The 14,677-nt window shown below is 37.1% G+C and overlaps 2 protein-coding genes across 2 annotated transcripts; one reads left to right on the top strand and one right to left on the bottom strand.

Moving 5' to 3' along the window:
* Window positions 1-1,177: 1,177 nt before the first annotated feature.
* On the top strand, window positions 1,178-3,198 carry LOC114270119 (uncharacterized). The gene has a single exon (XM_082893806.1). The coding sequence runs from the start codon at window positions 1,419-1,421 to the stop codon at window positions 2,916-2,918; it is 1,500 nt and encodes a 499-aa protein (XP_082749932.1). The 5' UTR covers window positions 1,178-1,418; the 3' UTR covers window positions 2,919-3,198.
* An 803-nt stretch (window positions 3,199-4,001) lies between these two features.
* Window positions 4,002-6,753, bottom strand: LOC145788757 (nudix hydrolase 26, chloroplastic-like). Its single transcript, XM_082894983.1, has 4 exons — window positions 6,610-6,753; window positions 5,651-5,743; window positions 4,166-4,255; window positions 4,002-4,067 (listed from the first exon to the last, which is right to left on the bottom strand). The coding sequence occupies exons 1-4, from the start codon at window positions 6,751-6,753 to the stop codon at window positions 4,002-4,004; spliced, it is 393 nt and encodes a 130-aa protein (XP_082751109.1).
* Between the last annotated feature and the right edge of the window lie 7,924 nt (window positions 6,754-14,677).

The following is a 14,677-nucleotide window of genomic DNA, read 5'->3' as shown; positions in this document are numbered from 1 at the left end:
TTAAAATTATAAATACTCATTGTCAGAATTTTTTATTTAATAGAATTACTAAAAAAATAAAATTTTTAACTATTTTTCTATACAATAATAAAATTATGTCAATTATTAATTAAAATATATTTATGAGATCATTATAAAAAGTTGATTGGTTAATAAACGGAGTTATTTGTTATACAATTAGAAACTTTAAAAGGAAAGTATATAATTCCGAGAACTAAACTGGTATTATAAACAAATATCCGATATATATATATATAATTTACTTAAAAAATATATTTTTTTAGAATTAAAATAATATGAATTTTTTATTTTATTCTTCTTTTAAATTTATTAATTATGATAATTAATATTTTTAAAAACAAGTCACAGAGTAATTTTGAAAATATACTAATATTTTAAAGTATAATAATTATATTAAAATATATGTTTTTTAAATGAGACTAATATTTTGAGAGAGGTGAAATAAAAATAAAGGGTGTGTTTGGTTTAGTTTTGGGAGATAAATTTAAAATAAAAATCGTGAAGAAAGAGTTTAGAATTTTTTTTGGTTTGTTTAGTTATATATGGCGCTGTTTGGGAAGATATAGCCTCAAATTGAAAATAAGTCAAAAAGTCCACTATTCACCTTTTTTTATTAAAAAAAAAAGAAAAAAAGAAAAAAGAAAAGCTAAAGGACAAGGCAACAGCCTACGGACAGCTATCCACAGTGTAGGTACTGTGCCTACGGACAGATATCCCAGCTATTAAATTACAATTTTGCCCCTTTAGTTAATTTTGAAAAATAAAAAGTTAGGGATAAATTTATCATTTTAACTTTAAACATCATTTCAACACATTTTTCAATACAACAATTCAAATAAAAATTCATCTCATCTTACCAAATACAAAAACTAAAATAATCTACTAAAATAGCTAAATAGCCAAAAAGGCTAAAAAATAGCTACTTCCCAAACGAGGCTATTTTAGAAATAGTTTTGGAGTATGGGAATTTGAGAAGATTTGATATTTTGTTACAGTTGAATAGATGTGTGTAAAAAAAAGTGATTGAGAAAGAGAGAGGAGAGAAAAAAAAATAATTAATTGATGTGTAGAAGAGAGAAAATGAATTTAAATTTTCTTTTTTTTTTTTAATTTTCAACCAAATAAAATTTTGAATTTTTTTTCAAAAACTATATTTTGAGTTAAACCACACAAGACCGAAACATATTTCCTTAGCGCAGGTCAATGGTTTAGTTCCAAGGGTTTCTGCTTGTCCCTGTCCTCCAGCTACAAAGTCCCAGGTTTTGGTACTCTCTCCCTCTCTCATATTCTACTCTTTACTTGCCAAATTGTTAGAATTTTCCCTCTTTTAGATGCTTGTTTATGGGTGATTTTCTGTTTCTGTATTGAATCTGTAATTTCTTTACTACCCCATTCTTATGGATTCCCAAGAAAATCAAGAACCCCATCACTCACCACAACCCACTCAAACTCACCCCTTGTTCTTCAAATTCAGTTGCTTCTATTTATTGTCAATACTAGTTCTACTTCTAGCAATCTTATTCAGTTTCACCTACACAGACTACTACAAAATTCAATTTCTGAATGCAACTCTCTCACCAGAGTCTTCCCATTTTCATAAGCTTCTAGGGTTTCTTCACTCAAACCCAACAACCAAACAAAACCCACAACGAAACCCTATTTCCAAACCCCCTTATTGTGTGCTATGGATGGCCCCTTTTCTTTCAGGTGGTGGGTATAGCTCAGAAGCTTGGTCTTATATCTTAGCTTTACATGAAAACAAGAAAAACCCTAGCTTTAGAATGAGTATTCATCAACATGGTGATCTTGAAATTCTTGAGTTTTGGGAGGGTTTGCCTCAGGAGATGAAAAAATTGGCTCTTGAGCTTTACCAAACAGAATGTGAAATGGATGATAATACCATTGTGATATGTCATAGTGAGCCTGGTGCTTGGTACCCTCCTCTGTTTCAGACACTCCCATGCCCACCAACTGGTTATGAAAATTACAGATTCATAATTGGTAGGACTATGTTTGAGACTGATAGGTTGAATCCTGAGCACGTAAGGCGGTGTAATCAAATGGATTCTGTATGGGTTCCTACTGAATTCCATGTGTCTACATTCATACAAAGTGGGGTTGATTCGTCGAAGGTTGTGAAAATTGTTCAACCTGTTGATGCGAATTTCTTTGATCCTGTCAAGTATAAGCCATTAGACCTTGCCTCTATAGGGACTATAGTTTTGGGCTCAACTCCATTGAATTCAAATCCCGATAACAAGTTTGTTTTCTTGAGCATTTTCAAGTGGGAATATAGGAAGGGTTGGGATGTGTTGTTGCAGGCATACTTAAAAGAATTCTCTAATGTCGATGGGGTTGCTTTGTATTTGTTAACGAATCCATATCACTCCGGTAGAGATTTTGGCAACAAGATTGTGGAGTTTGTTGAGGGTTCTGATTTAGTAAAACCGGTTGATGGGTGGGCTCCGATTTACGTGATTGATGCCCACATACCTCACGTTGATCTACCAAGACTATACAACGCAGCTGATGCATTTGTTCTTCCATCAAGAGGGGAAGGATGGGGCCGGCCTATTGTGGAGGCCATGGCCATGTCGTTGCCAGTGATCACAACGAATTGGTCTGGTCCCACTGAGTACATAACGGAGGAAAACAGCTATCCCTTGACGGTGGATGTTCTGAGTGAAGTATCTGAAGGACCGTTCAGAGGGCATAAATGGGCTGAGCCTTCTGTTGATAAGCTTCAAGTTCTGATAAGGCATGTGATGAGTGATCGTGAAGAAGCTAAGGCTAGAGGAAGGAGAGCAAGGGAAGACATGATTAGTAGATTCTCTCCTGAGATTGTTGCAGGGATTGTTACTGATCGTATACATCATGTACTTAACAAAACGGCTTGAGATATTGACTTGAATTATGTCCATTACTGGGATTTTATGGCCAATATCACTCGTGTTGCTCGAACTTGATTTGTTCAGCGATTGAACTTCAATCTTGTTAATAGCTTTCTTGCAACTCCATGGAAGATTGTAAGGGAAAGATGCTAATGGGATTTTGGAAATGCATGGATGTCTTTTTTCATATGTATTTTAAATTGTAGAACAACTAATGTTTTGAAGAAGCAATGCAAGTTGAAATTTATGGGATATTTTGCAGAAATAAAGATTGAGATTTTAAATATTTGAGTCAAGATCAAAATTATCAAAATCTTTTTGTGGAAAGAACTCATCATGATTTGCATTAGGTTGTGATCTTGAAGAAGACTGGATTTCATCCTCTCAGGGGACTGATGATGGTATCCAAGGCTGCTTTTGAATATCATACTCGAAAAACATGGTAAATTGGATCACAATATGCGGTATGTAAAGATCAATTTTATTGGTAAGTAGATTTTTTTTTATTTTTTATTTTTTTTTTATTGTTTTCAATGTAGAGTAGGATAACATTCTGCATTAAAATTTGATTACAATGGTAAATAACATTCAATTTCAGAAATCAGTAGCACTGCAAAAATCACCTCGTTTTTTGAAAAAAGCATCAGTTTTTTTAATTTAATTTTACACATTATCAATCAATGGCTGAATTTTCTCTTTATCTGAATCTAATGGAAGATCGATGTGGTTATAGTACCTAAAATCCACCACTTATGTTGCTTGGAAAAATCGTTTCTCTCTTACACACAACAAGAAGGATCAAATCCCCTGCTTGAGTCATAAAAATGATTAAAACATTCATTTCAGCAGAATTGAGACTCCCCAATAAGCTACAATATCTTGATTTCATGCCATCTCATTAAAACAAAATAAAAATCTTTTTGTCGGAACCACATCAAAACTACCATTACAGTGGAAACATCTCTGAAAATATATATATATATATATATATTGCTTAATTGGTTGGAGTGAAGAATTTGAGTACACCAATCCCAACTGTATACCCATGCCATGCCTTTTTTCAAGTTATCTCAATGGGAACAAATCATTTTATTGAAGATGGGGGGAAAAAGCTGTCAAAACTTCTCTGTAAATAGGCTTCTTGAAGTCCACCGCCTGCACAGAAAAATGCAGAAAATATGTTAAATAATGAAATGGCAAGACAACCAGTTTCAAACCATTATTGCAAAAGAAGGTTAAGGAATTGCACCCACATGGTCAACTACTCGTTCTGGTGACATCCACGACCACGCTCCAAACTTCGCCTTCTCAGTCCCATTGCCCAAAAGGTTGATTTCGGCATCCTTTCCAGTGAATTTAAAAAGGAACCAGTATTTACACAATGATTTTTTATGAAATAAAGTGATTACAGATGGCATGATGAATTAGAACATCCAAAGCTTGAATCATATGTGCACGTGTGAGTGAAAAGACACGATGTATATGGGGAATGTAAAAAGTATAGCCTAACATAATAGTTGCATTCTTGCTCTAGACCGTGATGTAGATGATCAGAGATTGAGACTTATCCCATTCTAGCAATCCAATCAGGCATTCATTACAATTGTCTTTAGAAGAAATGCAAGCAAGTTCATGAATCAAGTAACTACCCAAACGAGTTGAAAGTTACTAAAAGAGTCGAAATGAAATCTGTCGGGGTTCAATCCAACTTCAGCAGAAATTAGAGCCCTGGGTCATAATTTCATTAGTTTAGTTTCTAGATAGACAATGTAAAAATCACCCTGGCAGTAAGCCGGAATAAAATAGTTTTGACGAATTGACTGGAGGAATAAAATGGAAAAACTAATTTAGTTGATATAACCTTGTTCACCTAGGGCGTTGACACAAACCAGGCAAGAAGTAGACCCATGCGTCATTGAAGGGCAAGCCACAAGTTGACTACTTGGGAGCATTAGTCAATAATACCTATATGTTCCATGGACTGTTCTATATGTATGAAGTACCCATGTCAAGCACTTAAAAAGTGGCTGAGGGTAAGGGATGTGTCCGCTATATTTAGTTGGAAATTCATCAAACAAGTATATTTAGTAATTTGAGCTCACCATAAAACTATAAATAAAGCTCCTATATTATGCATGAAATTCTCTAGTGCACCTCGCAAACACCACCATTTTATCCTAGAAAATAAAAAAGTATATTAAAATATTTGAATACTTTGCTATGTCCCCATGGCCTTGGACGCGCGAATTAGATAAATCAGACATACTTGCTGAGCCGCATCACCCATCATGCATACTTGAGTCCATATAACATAGGTCAATGTTAATTATGAATTAATTTGATCTACACTTGATTATCCTATTTGGTTCATTTCCCCTGCCAAAAGAAACCTACAATGCAGCTTTACACCTATTTCAAATGTATAAAGATGCTCACCACTTTTGTGCTTGACCCTTCCAGTCTGAGCCCCATTGTCGGTTAATTTTTCCCGGACTTTTGGTGGGAAATCATTTGTCAACCAATACGGTACCTGCATCAAGGATCAAAATTTCGTTTCGGTATATTGTTTTAATTAGCTTGGAAAAGAAACATTTTGAAATCATAAGAGAAATGACAAAAGAATTCGAAATATGAAAATGTCTACAAATGCAAGAAGAGTCAAATCTCAAGTCTAAAAGACTAACAAACCAACGCCAAAAAAGTTATAATGCTTAAGGAGTCAAATCTCAAGTCCAAACCTCTGCAAGAACTTCAGCTGAAGTAATTCCTGTTTCTTCTCTTAATTCCCCGATAGCTACATCTCTTGGATCTTCATTTTCATCAATACCACCCTGTTCACCACACAATATTTTTCCATCTCATATGCATGGAAACCAAACTTTCCAAGTAAGGAATACTTGTATAAGATTATAAGAAATCAGAACACAATTGCACTCTATTAGATGCATTTGTTAGTATATTATTATATGTTAGTGTTTAGCTTTAATAATTAGTGTCCCCTTGCTTTATGCTTTCGGTGCCTCAATTGGCATCCTATGTTGTCTTCTCCTCTCTATAAAGAGAGTGTACATCTCTTTGTAAATATACACAGAAATACACAGAAATATAGAGTTATTCATTTGCTCTCTCTTCTCTCTTCTCTCATATTCAATATACACAATTCTCTCTCTTTCTTTATACATAAAACTAACATGGTATCAGAGCGAGGTTAAGAACTTAGTAATTCCGCTTCACCGGCGGGCGGCAGCCTCGCCTTGGCCGTCTGTCGGACAAACCCAAATTTTCTAATTTCTCTCTCTGCAGACAGCTCTATTTCCCTTCTCACTGACCACGGCTTTGCTTCATCTTCTCAGCCACCACCTCTGCACCGATCCACCTGCACTGCCACGGGTGATAGAGAGAGGGCCATTGTCAATCTCTCTCTCTCTCTCTCTCTCTCTAGTTGATGGAGGACACAATGCTGGTTCTACCATTAGAACCACTACTAAACACCGTCTTCTTCTCCGGTATGCCGGACTCACAGAGACCAACCTAGCTCTCTTATTCTTGAAGATCGACCCAGCGCTCTTCGTTTTCAATCGGAGCTCCACGGCTGCCAAACCTAAAGGCAACCGTGACCAGCTGGTTGTGTAACTACCAAAGACTACTGCCATTTACATGCAGGCCGTCGTAGCTCCAAGCAATGTCGGTTGCTCACCAGGCCAACCCAGCTTGCCGCCATTCTAGATCTCGTCGTCGTCATCGAGGATGAGTCACTGTTACTGCTATTTCTACAGACACTGTCATGCTGTGACCCAACCGTGACAGACCAGAGACCAAACCCTCCATCTCCAACCTTCATTTCTCTCTCTCATCCCCTTTTTGTCATCTTCGTCTCTCATGCTTGTATCGACGCCGTCGCGACTCTATTGCCTCCATGATATTCAGATCTCTCACTACGGTGGTTGTCGATCTATCTGCAATCGTACCACCAAATTTGTGCCAGCTCGACCTCTCCGGAGAGCTCTTCACCGAACACTAGCCGGAGATCGAATCGATCTTCTCGTTCGAATCAACCTCTACCGTTCGATTCGAACATCAGACTATCCTCCGCTGTTGAAATCACCATTGTAGGAGTCTTACTTCGATACATCAGAGTTCGACGATTCTCCGACATCGGCGATATCTCGCTGATTCACGTGGCTTAATTTTGTTCTCCTCTGCAAACTCGATGATAAAGCAACAGACCACTACAACCGAGCTCTCTCTCTCTCTACTCAAGGACACCCACCACTATGTCTACTTTCCAACCCATCATCCACCACCTTTTGCACACCCATACCCCTTTTTTACTTTTAAACCAATCTCCACCAGCACAAAACATGCTCATATGCATACCCAGCTCTCTCTCCACTTTATCACAGGGGCTTGTCCCTTCTCTCTCCTCCTATCACGTTTGATTTCAAAATCAATTATTTTTATTTGTTTTCTCCAAACTACTTTTACACTCTTTTAAATACCCACATTTATTTTTCTTTCCCATCATTTCTTTTAAACTTTTCTTTCCACCACTCTCTTTTAATATTTCTCTTTAGCAACTGCATTACTGCATGATGGCTGATTTTATTCCAAAAAAAAAAAAAAAACCATTCACAACCAACTCGGTTTTCATTCCCCAAATTTGTCATTTCTTCATGCCGGGATCAACCCCGATCACAATTTTACACCACAACCGAAAAAAAAAAAAACCCTTTCTATCATTTTTTTTTTTAACATCTTCACTCTGTGTTGAGCTATTTTGCTCCACTTTATTAATCCCTTTGTTTCAACCTCCAATAGGTTTCTATCTTCACACCTATTTGAGTTTGAGGGGGAGTTATACATATATCATGGTGAGCATGGTTACACACCATGCGAACCACCCAAGCTGATGAACATGGTTATATACCATAGGAACCACCTAAGCCACCCCATGGCGCACTCCCTACGTCACCTCCTTGGTGCACTACCAAAATTTGCTACAACGGTCCGGCATGACCCTGTAAACTGTCCCGACATTGATTCCGGTTAGCTTCTACAACGGTCCAGCATGAACCCGTAAACTGTCCCGACATTGATTCCGGTTAGCTTCTACAACGGTCCGGCATGACCCCGTAAACTGTCCCGACATTGATTCCGGTTAGCATCTACATCGGTCCGGCATGACCCTGTAAACTGTCCCGACATTGATTCCGGTTAGCTTCTACATCGGTCCGGCATGACCTCGTAAACTGTCCCGACATTGATTCCGGTTAGCTCCTACAACGGTCCGACATGACCCCGTAAACTGTCTCGACATTGATTCCGGTTAGCTTCTACATCGGTCCGGCATGACCTCGTAAACTATCCCGACATTGATTCCGGTTAGCTCCTACAACGGTCCGACATGACCCCGTAAACTGTCTCGACATTGATTCCGGTTAGCTTTTACATCGGTCCGGCATGACCTCGTAAACTGTCCAGACATTATCTGCTACAACGGTCCAACACGACCATACAGTGTCTTCTCCAACGGTGTGACACGACCATACCGTGTCTTCAACAACGATTTGACACAACCATACAGTGTCTCCTATCCTATTTTATTTTATTTATCAGCTTACTTTCCTGTTTTGTTACTCTCTCCAAACGCAAGTTGGTTAGTACCTATCCTCCTTGAGTTTGAGGGGGGCTATTAGTATATTATTATATGTTAGTGTTTAGCTTTAATAATTAGTGTCCCCTTGCTTTATGCTTTCGGTGCCTCAATTGGCATCCTATGTTGTCTTCTCCTCTCTATAAAGAGAGTGTACATCTCTTTGTAAATATATACAGAAATACACAGAAATATAGAGTTATTCATTTTCTCTCTCTTCTCTCTTCTCTCTTCTCTCATATTCAATATACACAATTCTCTCTCTTTCTTTATACATAAAACTAACAGCATTGAAGTTTTAACAATTTATGCAAGTTTTGACATCACAACTATAACTCTGGACTACACACTAATTGTCCATTAAACATATCATAATGCTTTTCACCTGTTCAAGCTTTAAAATATTGACACACACATACACAAAGAGAGAGAGAGAGAGAGAGAGAGAGAGAGTAGCCTCCATAAATAATCACAACTTTGGGAATTCAAGAATGTTAGCTATGGTGCACTCTAATCTATCACAATCTGCCACTAAAGTATGGAGGGAGGGGGTAACGATAACAATCTAAACTGTTCAAAAACAACCAACCAAGAAAGTTCCAAAACCCACGATAATTATGAAAGAAATGAACAGAAAAGAAAAATAAAATAAAAACAATCTAGTCAATCTAAATTGTTATAAAATGGCCCACTAGCATTACTAAGTTCCAAAACCCAAAAGAGTTGTTGCAACTGTTTCCAATTCTGAAACCAACATAAAATACACTCACCTAAGAGTTCAGATAAAAAAATTAAAAAATAAAAACTGATTATTTAGTAGATTAGCACACGAATATGGAATGCAAAAATCAAACCACAGACCTATTGTAAAATCTAGTGCAACCTAATTTTTAGAACTCCCGAATTCTATGTTTAATGCTATAAGCAATACATATATCTATACTATTATATAAAGTGTACAACCAATTTGGTATGAACACCTTTATCATGTTTTTTTTCTCATTCTTAAATTGCCCCTAGGTAACTGTGGATTTCAAATTTTATAACTTTTTTAAGTTTTTAAAAGCACACCTGCACACCTTGTTGTACATATATATATATATTTGATGATGAGAAAATACGTAAGCCAAGGCTAGCCCTTTGGCCACCAAGTCTTTCCTAAGGGGAGGTTTTGGATTCCACTCTTAAGAGTGGAAAGCGAGGCAAGACTTAAGTGCTTGCAAGGAGAGGATGCAAGTTCAACACCCACCACGTGCTAATTTAACAACTAATCATTGAATTTCACCAATCAAAACAATAAAAAGAGTTTGACAAGCTCAAGCCTCCCAAGCTACGTCCTTGGAGGTGGCATAACACCTGTACCTGAAAATGATGTCCCATATAGGGTGAGCCAACGCCCAGTAGAGATATGCTAAACATAATATGATCAATAACTAAAACATTAGAATTTGATAAATGTTTAACTCATTTAAACCAACATACAATACAATCCAATTGCATAATCCTTCACTTAACAAAACTCAACTTATAAACATGACTCAGAACCTGGCCAAACAACTTAAGCGAGACTACATCTCAAGCCAACAATACTTCAAACTACCATTTCACGGAAATTGCGTCCGCGGGATTCGGCACCCATGTGTAATAATTTTCTCATGGCCATTTCACGGAAATTTCATCCGCGGGACTCGGCACCCACGCATAGATGTTTTCGGATTGCCATTTTACGAAAATTTCATCCACGGGATCCGGCACCCATGTATAGATATTTTTGAATTGCCATTTTACAGAAATTGCGTCCGCGGGATTCGGCACCCATGTGTAATTATTTTCAAATGGCCATTTTACGGAAATTTCATCCGCGGGATTCGGCACCCATGTATTCAAATACTTAACTTGATTAGTTTTAATTCACCTAATCATCATGCAGTGTCTACAACAATCAAGACTATCCTCCACCGATAGTCCAAAGCAATTATTTCTAAACAGATAATAAATGCACCAACAGGTAAATTATCAACAATTTCAATGGTATGTGATTAATGAATCCAACTCCACCATTCTACCTCATAATGAGCCAATTTCATTATTTCCAACTCAATTTCATATTTCCATAATAAATGTCATTAATTACACTAATGACCTAAATATACCCAAACATGGCATTTTCCCCCTTTTCTCAACATTGACCCAAAGGTCCAAATATTAACAACAACATCAATAACCTCCTTCTTAGACCCAAAACACATTTGTTTGAATCAAAAGAACAAAACCCCTCTTTCCAATATAACACATTATAAACCTTAACTTTCCAAATCAAACTATTTATACAAAAAGCTCAACATCTATGTTAAAGCTCATAAAAATGAGTAGTTATCCCTACCTCAAAGTTTGAAGCCCAAAGGGGAAGATGAAAAAACCCAAAGATGCTCCAAATCAACACTTGTTCGGATCCAAAGATAGCCCAAGCCAAACTCTACCTTTTATACAAGGGAACTAAGGTAGAAACACTCTAGAGCTAGATGAATTCTTAGAGAGAGAGGGAGTGTAGAGAGAGAGGCTACCGAAATTAGGGTTTTGAAAAGTTAGAGAGAGAGAGAAAGTTGAAAAAGTGATTTAAAATAGCCCAGCTGCGATCTGATATACGTATGACCCGCTCGAGCGGAGAATAGGACGTTCGAGTGTCAAATACAAAAGTTGGACCCGCTCGAGCGCAAGTATACCCGCTCGAGCGTCAAGACACAACTGCAAAACACACCCGCTCGAGTGCAAAGGGAAACCGCTCGAGCGTAGATTACACTCGTCCAGTACTTTTACAGACTTTGCACACCCGCTCGAGCGCCAAGAGGCCCGCGCTCGAGCGCAAGGAAATCCGCTCGAGCGTTGATCATGTAAAATTAATTTTAAAAAATTAATCATGTAATTTTTATTAATTTTACATAATTTTATCATTGGTGAATAAAAATAATTTTTAAAAAATTAAAAATATTTTTTTGACATTTATTTTTGTCAAATTAGTATATATTTTATCAAATTGACAATTTTACCCTTAAAAAAACTAATGATATTTTCAATTGTCCTTATTTGGAACAAAATTCAAAATTTATGGTCAAATGTGTCACAATTAAAAAGTCAGAGACCAAAGTGACACAAGTCCCAAACTATAGGGACTATTAGTGTAATTAACCCATTATTATTATCATCATCATATCATTCCAAACACTGAATTAGATCCACAAAGATAGGGTAAATACCCCAACCAGCCAACTTCATCTAGCCACGGATAGATCCTGGAGGGGGCCAAGTTTGTCTCAAGTAGACGATGTTGTTGGGCTTGTGGGGTTCACCACGGATCCTGTTTCAATAATCTGAACCATTCAATGTGTAGAATTTGTTGAGTGCTTTATTCTTATAAAAAATCACGTTGATCGGGTATCGATAGCTACTTGATTGGATCAGATTTTATCAATAATTTATTTTGAAAATTATATTTACCATTAACAAAAATTTGATCCGATCAGGTAGTCCTCGATATCCGATAAACGTGATTTTTTATAAGGATAAAGTACTTGATGAGTTCTACACATTAAACGATTTAGATCATCGAAATAGGAATAATGTTGATGCATGTTGAAAATACATATGTTGTTTACATATTGTGTTATGTCTCTTGTTAAAGGGATGGGATGACCGGTAATGGGTCGAATTGTTGAATGTTAAATTGTAACATTGTTTAAAATGGAGGAAAACTTGTTTTGAAAACTTGTGCTTAATTTCGGGGGCGAAATTCTTTAAGGGGGGGAGGTTATAGCGATCCCGGGTTTACCCTTGTTGTACAGTGATCCGGACATGTGTCCGTGGATGTTGGTTGTTGTTTATTATCGTGTTTGCATCCTTTGTACCTTGTATATTGAGTTTTGGGTTGTGTTGGGCAGGTTTGTTGCAGGTTGGTTGTGTTTGGGAACCTAGTGTTGCTGCCCAGATTTTTGGTCCTTCGCTCGAGCGAGGAGTTTGTCGCTCGAGCGAGAGTGGTGTTGCGTCTGGTTCTGGACCTGAGAGTTCCATTTCTTGGCTCGAGCGAGCTTCCTTCACTCGAGCGGTCTGGATTTTTCTTCGCTCGATCGAGAACTTCTTGGCTCGAGCGAGAGTTTTCTGTGTCTGGTCGCTCGAGCGACCAAGTCTTCGCTCGAGCGAGCGTGTTTTATATCAGCGGACAGCAGCGTCTTAAACATCACTTTTTCAGTCCCTTTCTTTGATTAAACCCTAAATCCGACACCCTCTCTCTCTAAACTTGCACTCTCTCTAAGATTTGATCTCCCTAGGGTGTGAATCTAGCCTAGGGCCTTTGTTAAAAAGATAGAGGGCGTTGAGAGCTTCGATTTAATCTGAAAAAGTTTGGATTTGGAGCAAGTTGATTTTCGAGTCTTCATCTCCTTTTTGGCTTAAACTTCGAGGTAGGGATATCCTACTCCTCTCCATGGGTTTTGTCTTTAAATTTTGGTATTTTGAGATGTTGGGCTTGGTTTGGTAATTTTGTGAAAGTTTGGGGCTTTTGTGTAATTTTACAAAAGTTGGGGTTTTATTCATAATAAACCTGAATGCATGTTTGGCATAGAGAAATTGGATGAATGTTAAATCATTGATGAAAATGGGACCTAAGGGTTGAAATGATAATTATGGATAATGGCCTAATTACATTGTTTAATTAATTGGGATAATTAATTGGGAGAAATGAGGAAATGAAATGTTGATTGAATATCCATTTGTGCATTTATTTTCTGTTTAGAAATAACTGCTTTGGGCTATCGGTGGAGGATAGTCGTGATTGTTGTAGACAATGCATGATGATTAGGTAAACTGAAACTAATCAATGAAATGTGTCATGGAACTTGACGGTTGATAAAATACATTAATTGTATGTATTGGGTGATTGTATATAGAACCATTGTATTTGTATACGTTATGTGTAGAGGAGGAGATAGGGGATGTACTCCGCGGTTTAGGGGAAGATAGGGGATGTACCTCTAAACCGGATAGTGTTGGGAGAAGATAGAGGATGAACTCCGTAGACACAGCTCATATGCTTGTCTAGAGAAGTGAAGATAGAGCTAATATGCTTATCTTTGTGAAGTGTGGATACAGCTTATATGCTTATCTGTGAATGTGGAATATTGTTGTTATACATATCTGTTGAGAATGTGGATATAGCTTTTATGCTTATCTGAATGTGAGATATAGTTTTTATACATATCTGTGGAAATAATGATAGAGCTAGTATGCTTGTCTGTTGAAAAAGGGAAAATGAAAGGTAACTTAGACTCATAAGTTGTATGACATAAATATATGATTTATGTGGATGTATCAGTGTTGACCATCTATCAATTGCTAATATTTTAGTCATTGTCCATGGTTGGTTTAGTGTATTTCTACTAGGCTGTGGCTCACCCTATATGGGAATATCATTTTCAGGTGCAGGTAGCATGCCACCTCCAAGGACATAGCTGGGAGGCTAGAGGCAGGCATACTTTCGTTGCTTAACTTTTGATGTGTTACATGTAACTTCAAGCCTAGGGCTTAATGTGTAAACGAGCTAGTACTCTTTTGTTGTAACCAAGTGTTAACTTGGAAAGCTGTAAGCCCGTAGGGCATTTTGTTATGATGTTAACATGTAATACTTATGTAATGGAACTCTAATGAATAAAAGAATGTGGTTAGTTTATATGTAAATGCATGTCTTATTTGATGGGTTTAATGTTATTATTTTGAGGGCGTTACAACCTGTGGTGAACCTTCACAGGCCTAACAACATGCTTCAGCCTGATCTCGGACTGAAGAGAAGTCTAGCCCTGCTAGAGCAACAACCGGTAAACCAAATTCATCCTCAACCTGTCGAGTTATCAGAGTTGGAAAAAATGAAAATACATTCAGACACAATACAAACATGGCCGAAAATAATAATAATAATAATGTTGGAAAAATGATTTGGAAACTATTAATTGGTGAATAAGAAATTAACTCCAAAATGCAACATTTGCGTATGGTTTCAAGACGAAATTTATTTTATTTAAATAGATTTATTATTTATTTGGATCAAAATTGAATCGAATTTGAT

Source organism: Camellia sinensis, chromosome 11 (genome assembly GCF_055761805.1).
Source record: "Camellia sinensis isolate YWXY chromosome 11, ASM5576180v1, whole genome shotgun sequence".
NCBI classification, from domain to species: domain Eukaryota; kingdom Viridiplantae; phylum Streptophyta; class Magnoliopsida; order Ericales; family Theaceae; genus Camellia; species Camellia sinensis.
Note: the sequence above shows the minus strand (reverse complement) of the source record. Positions and strands in the feature narration are given on the sequence as shown.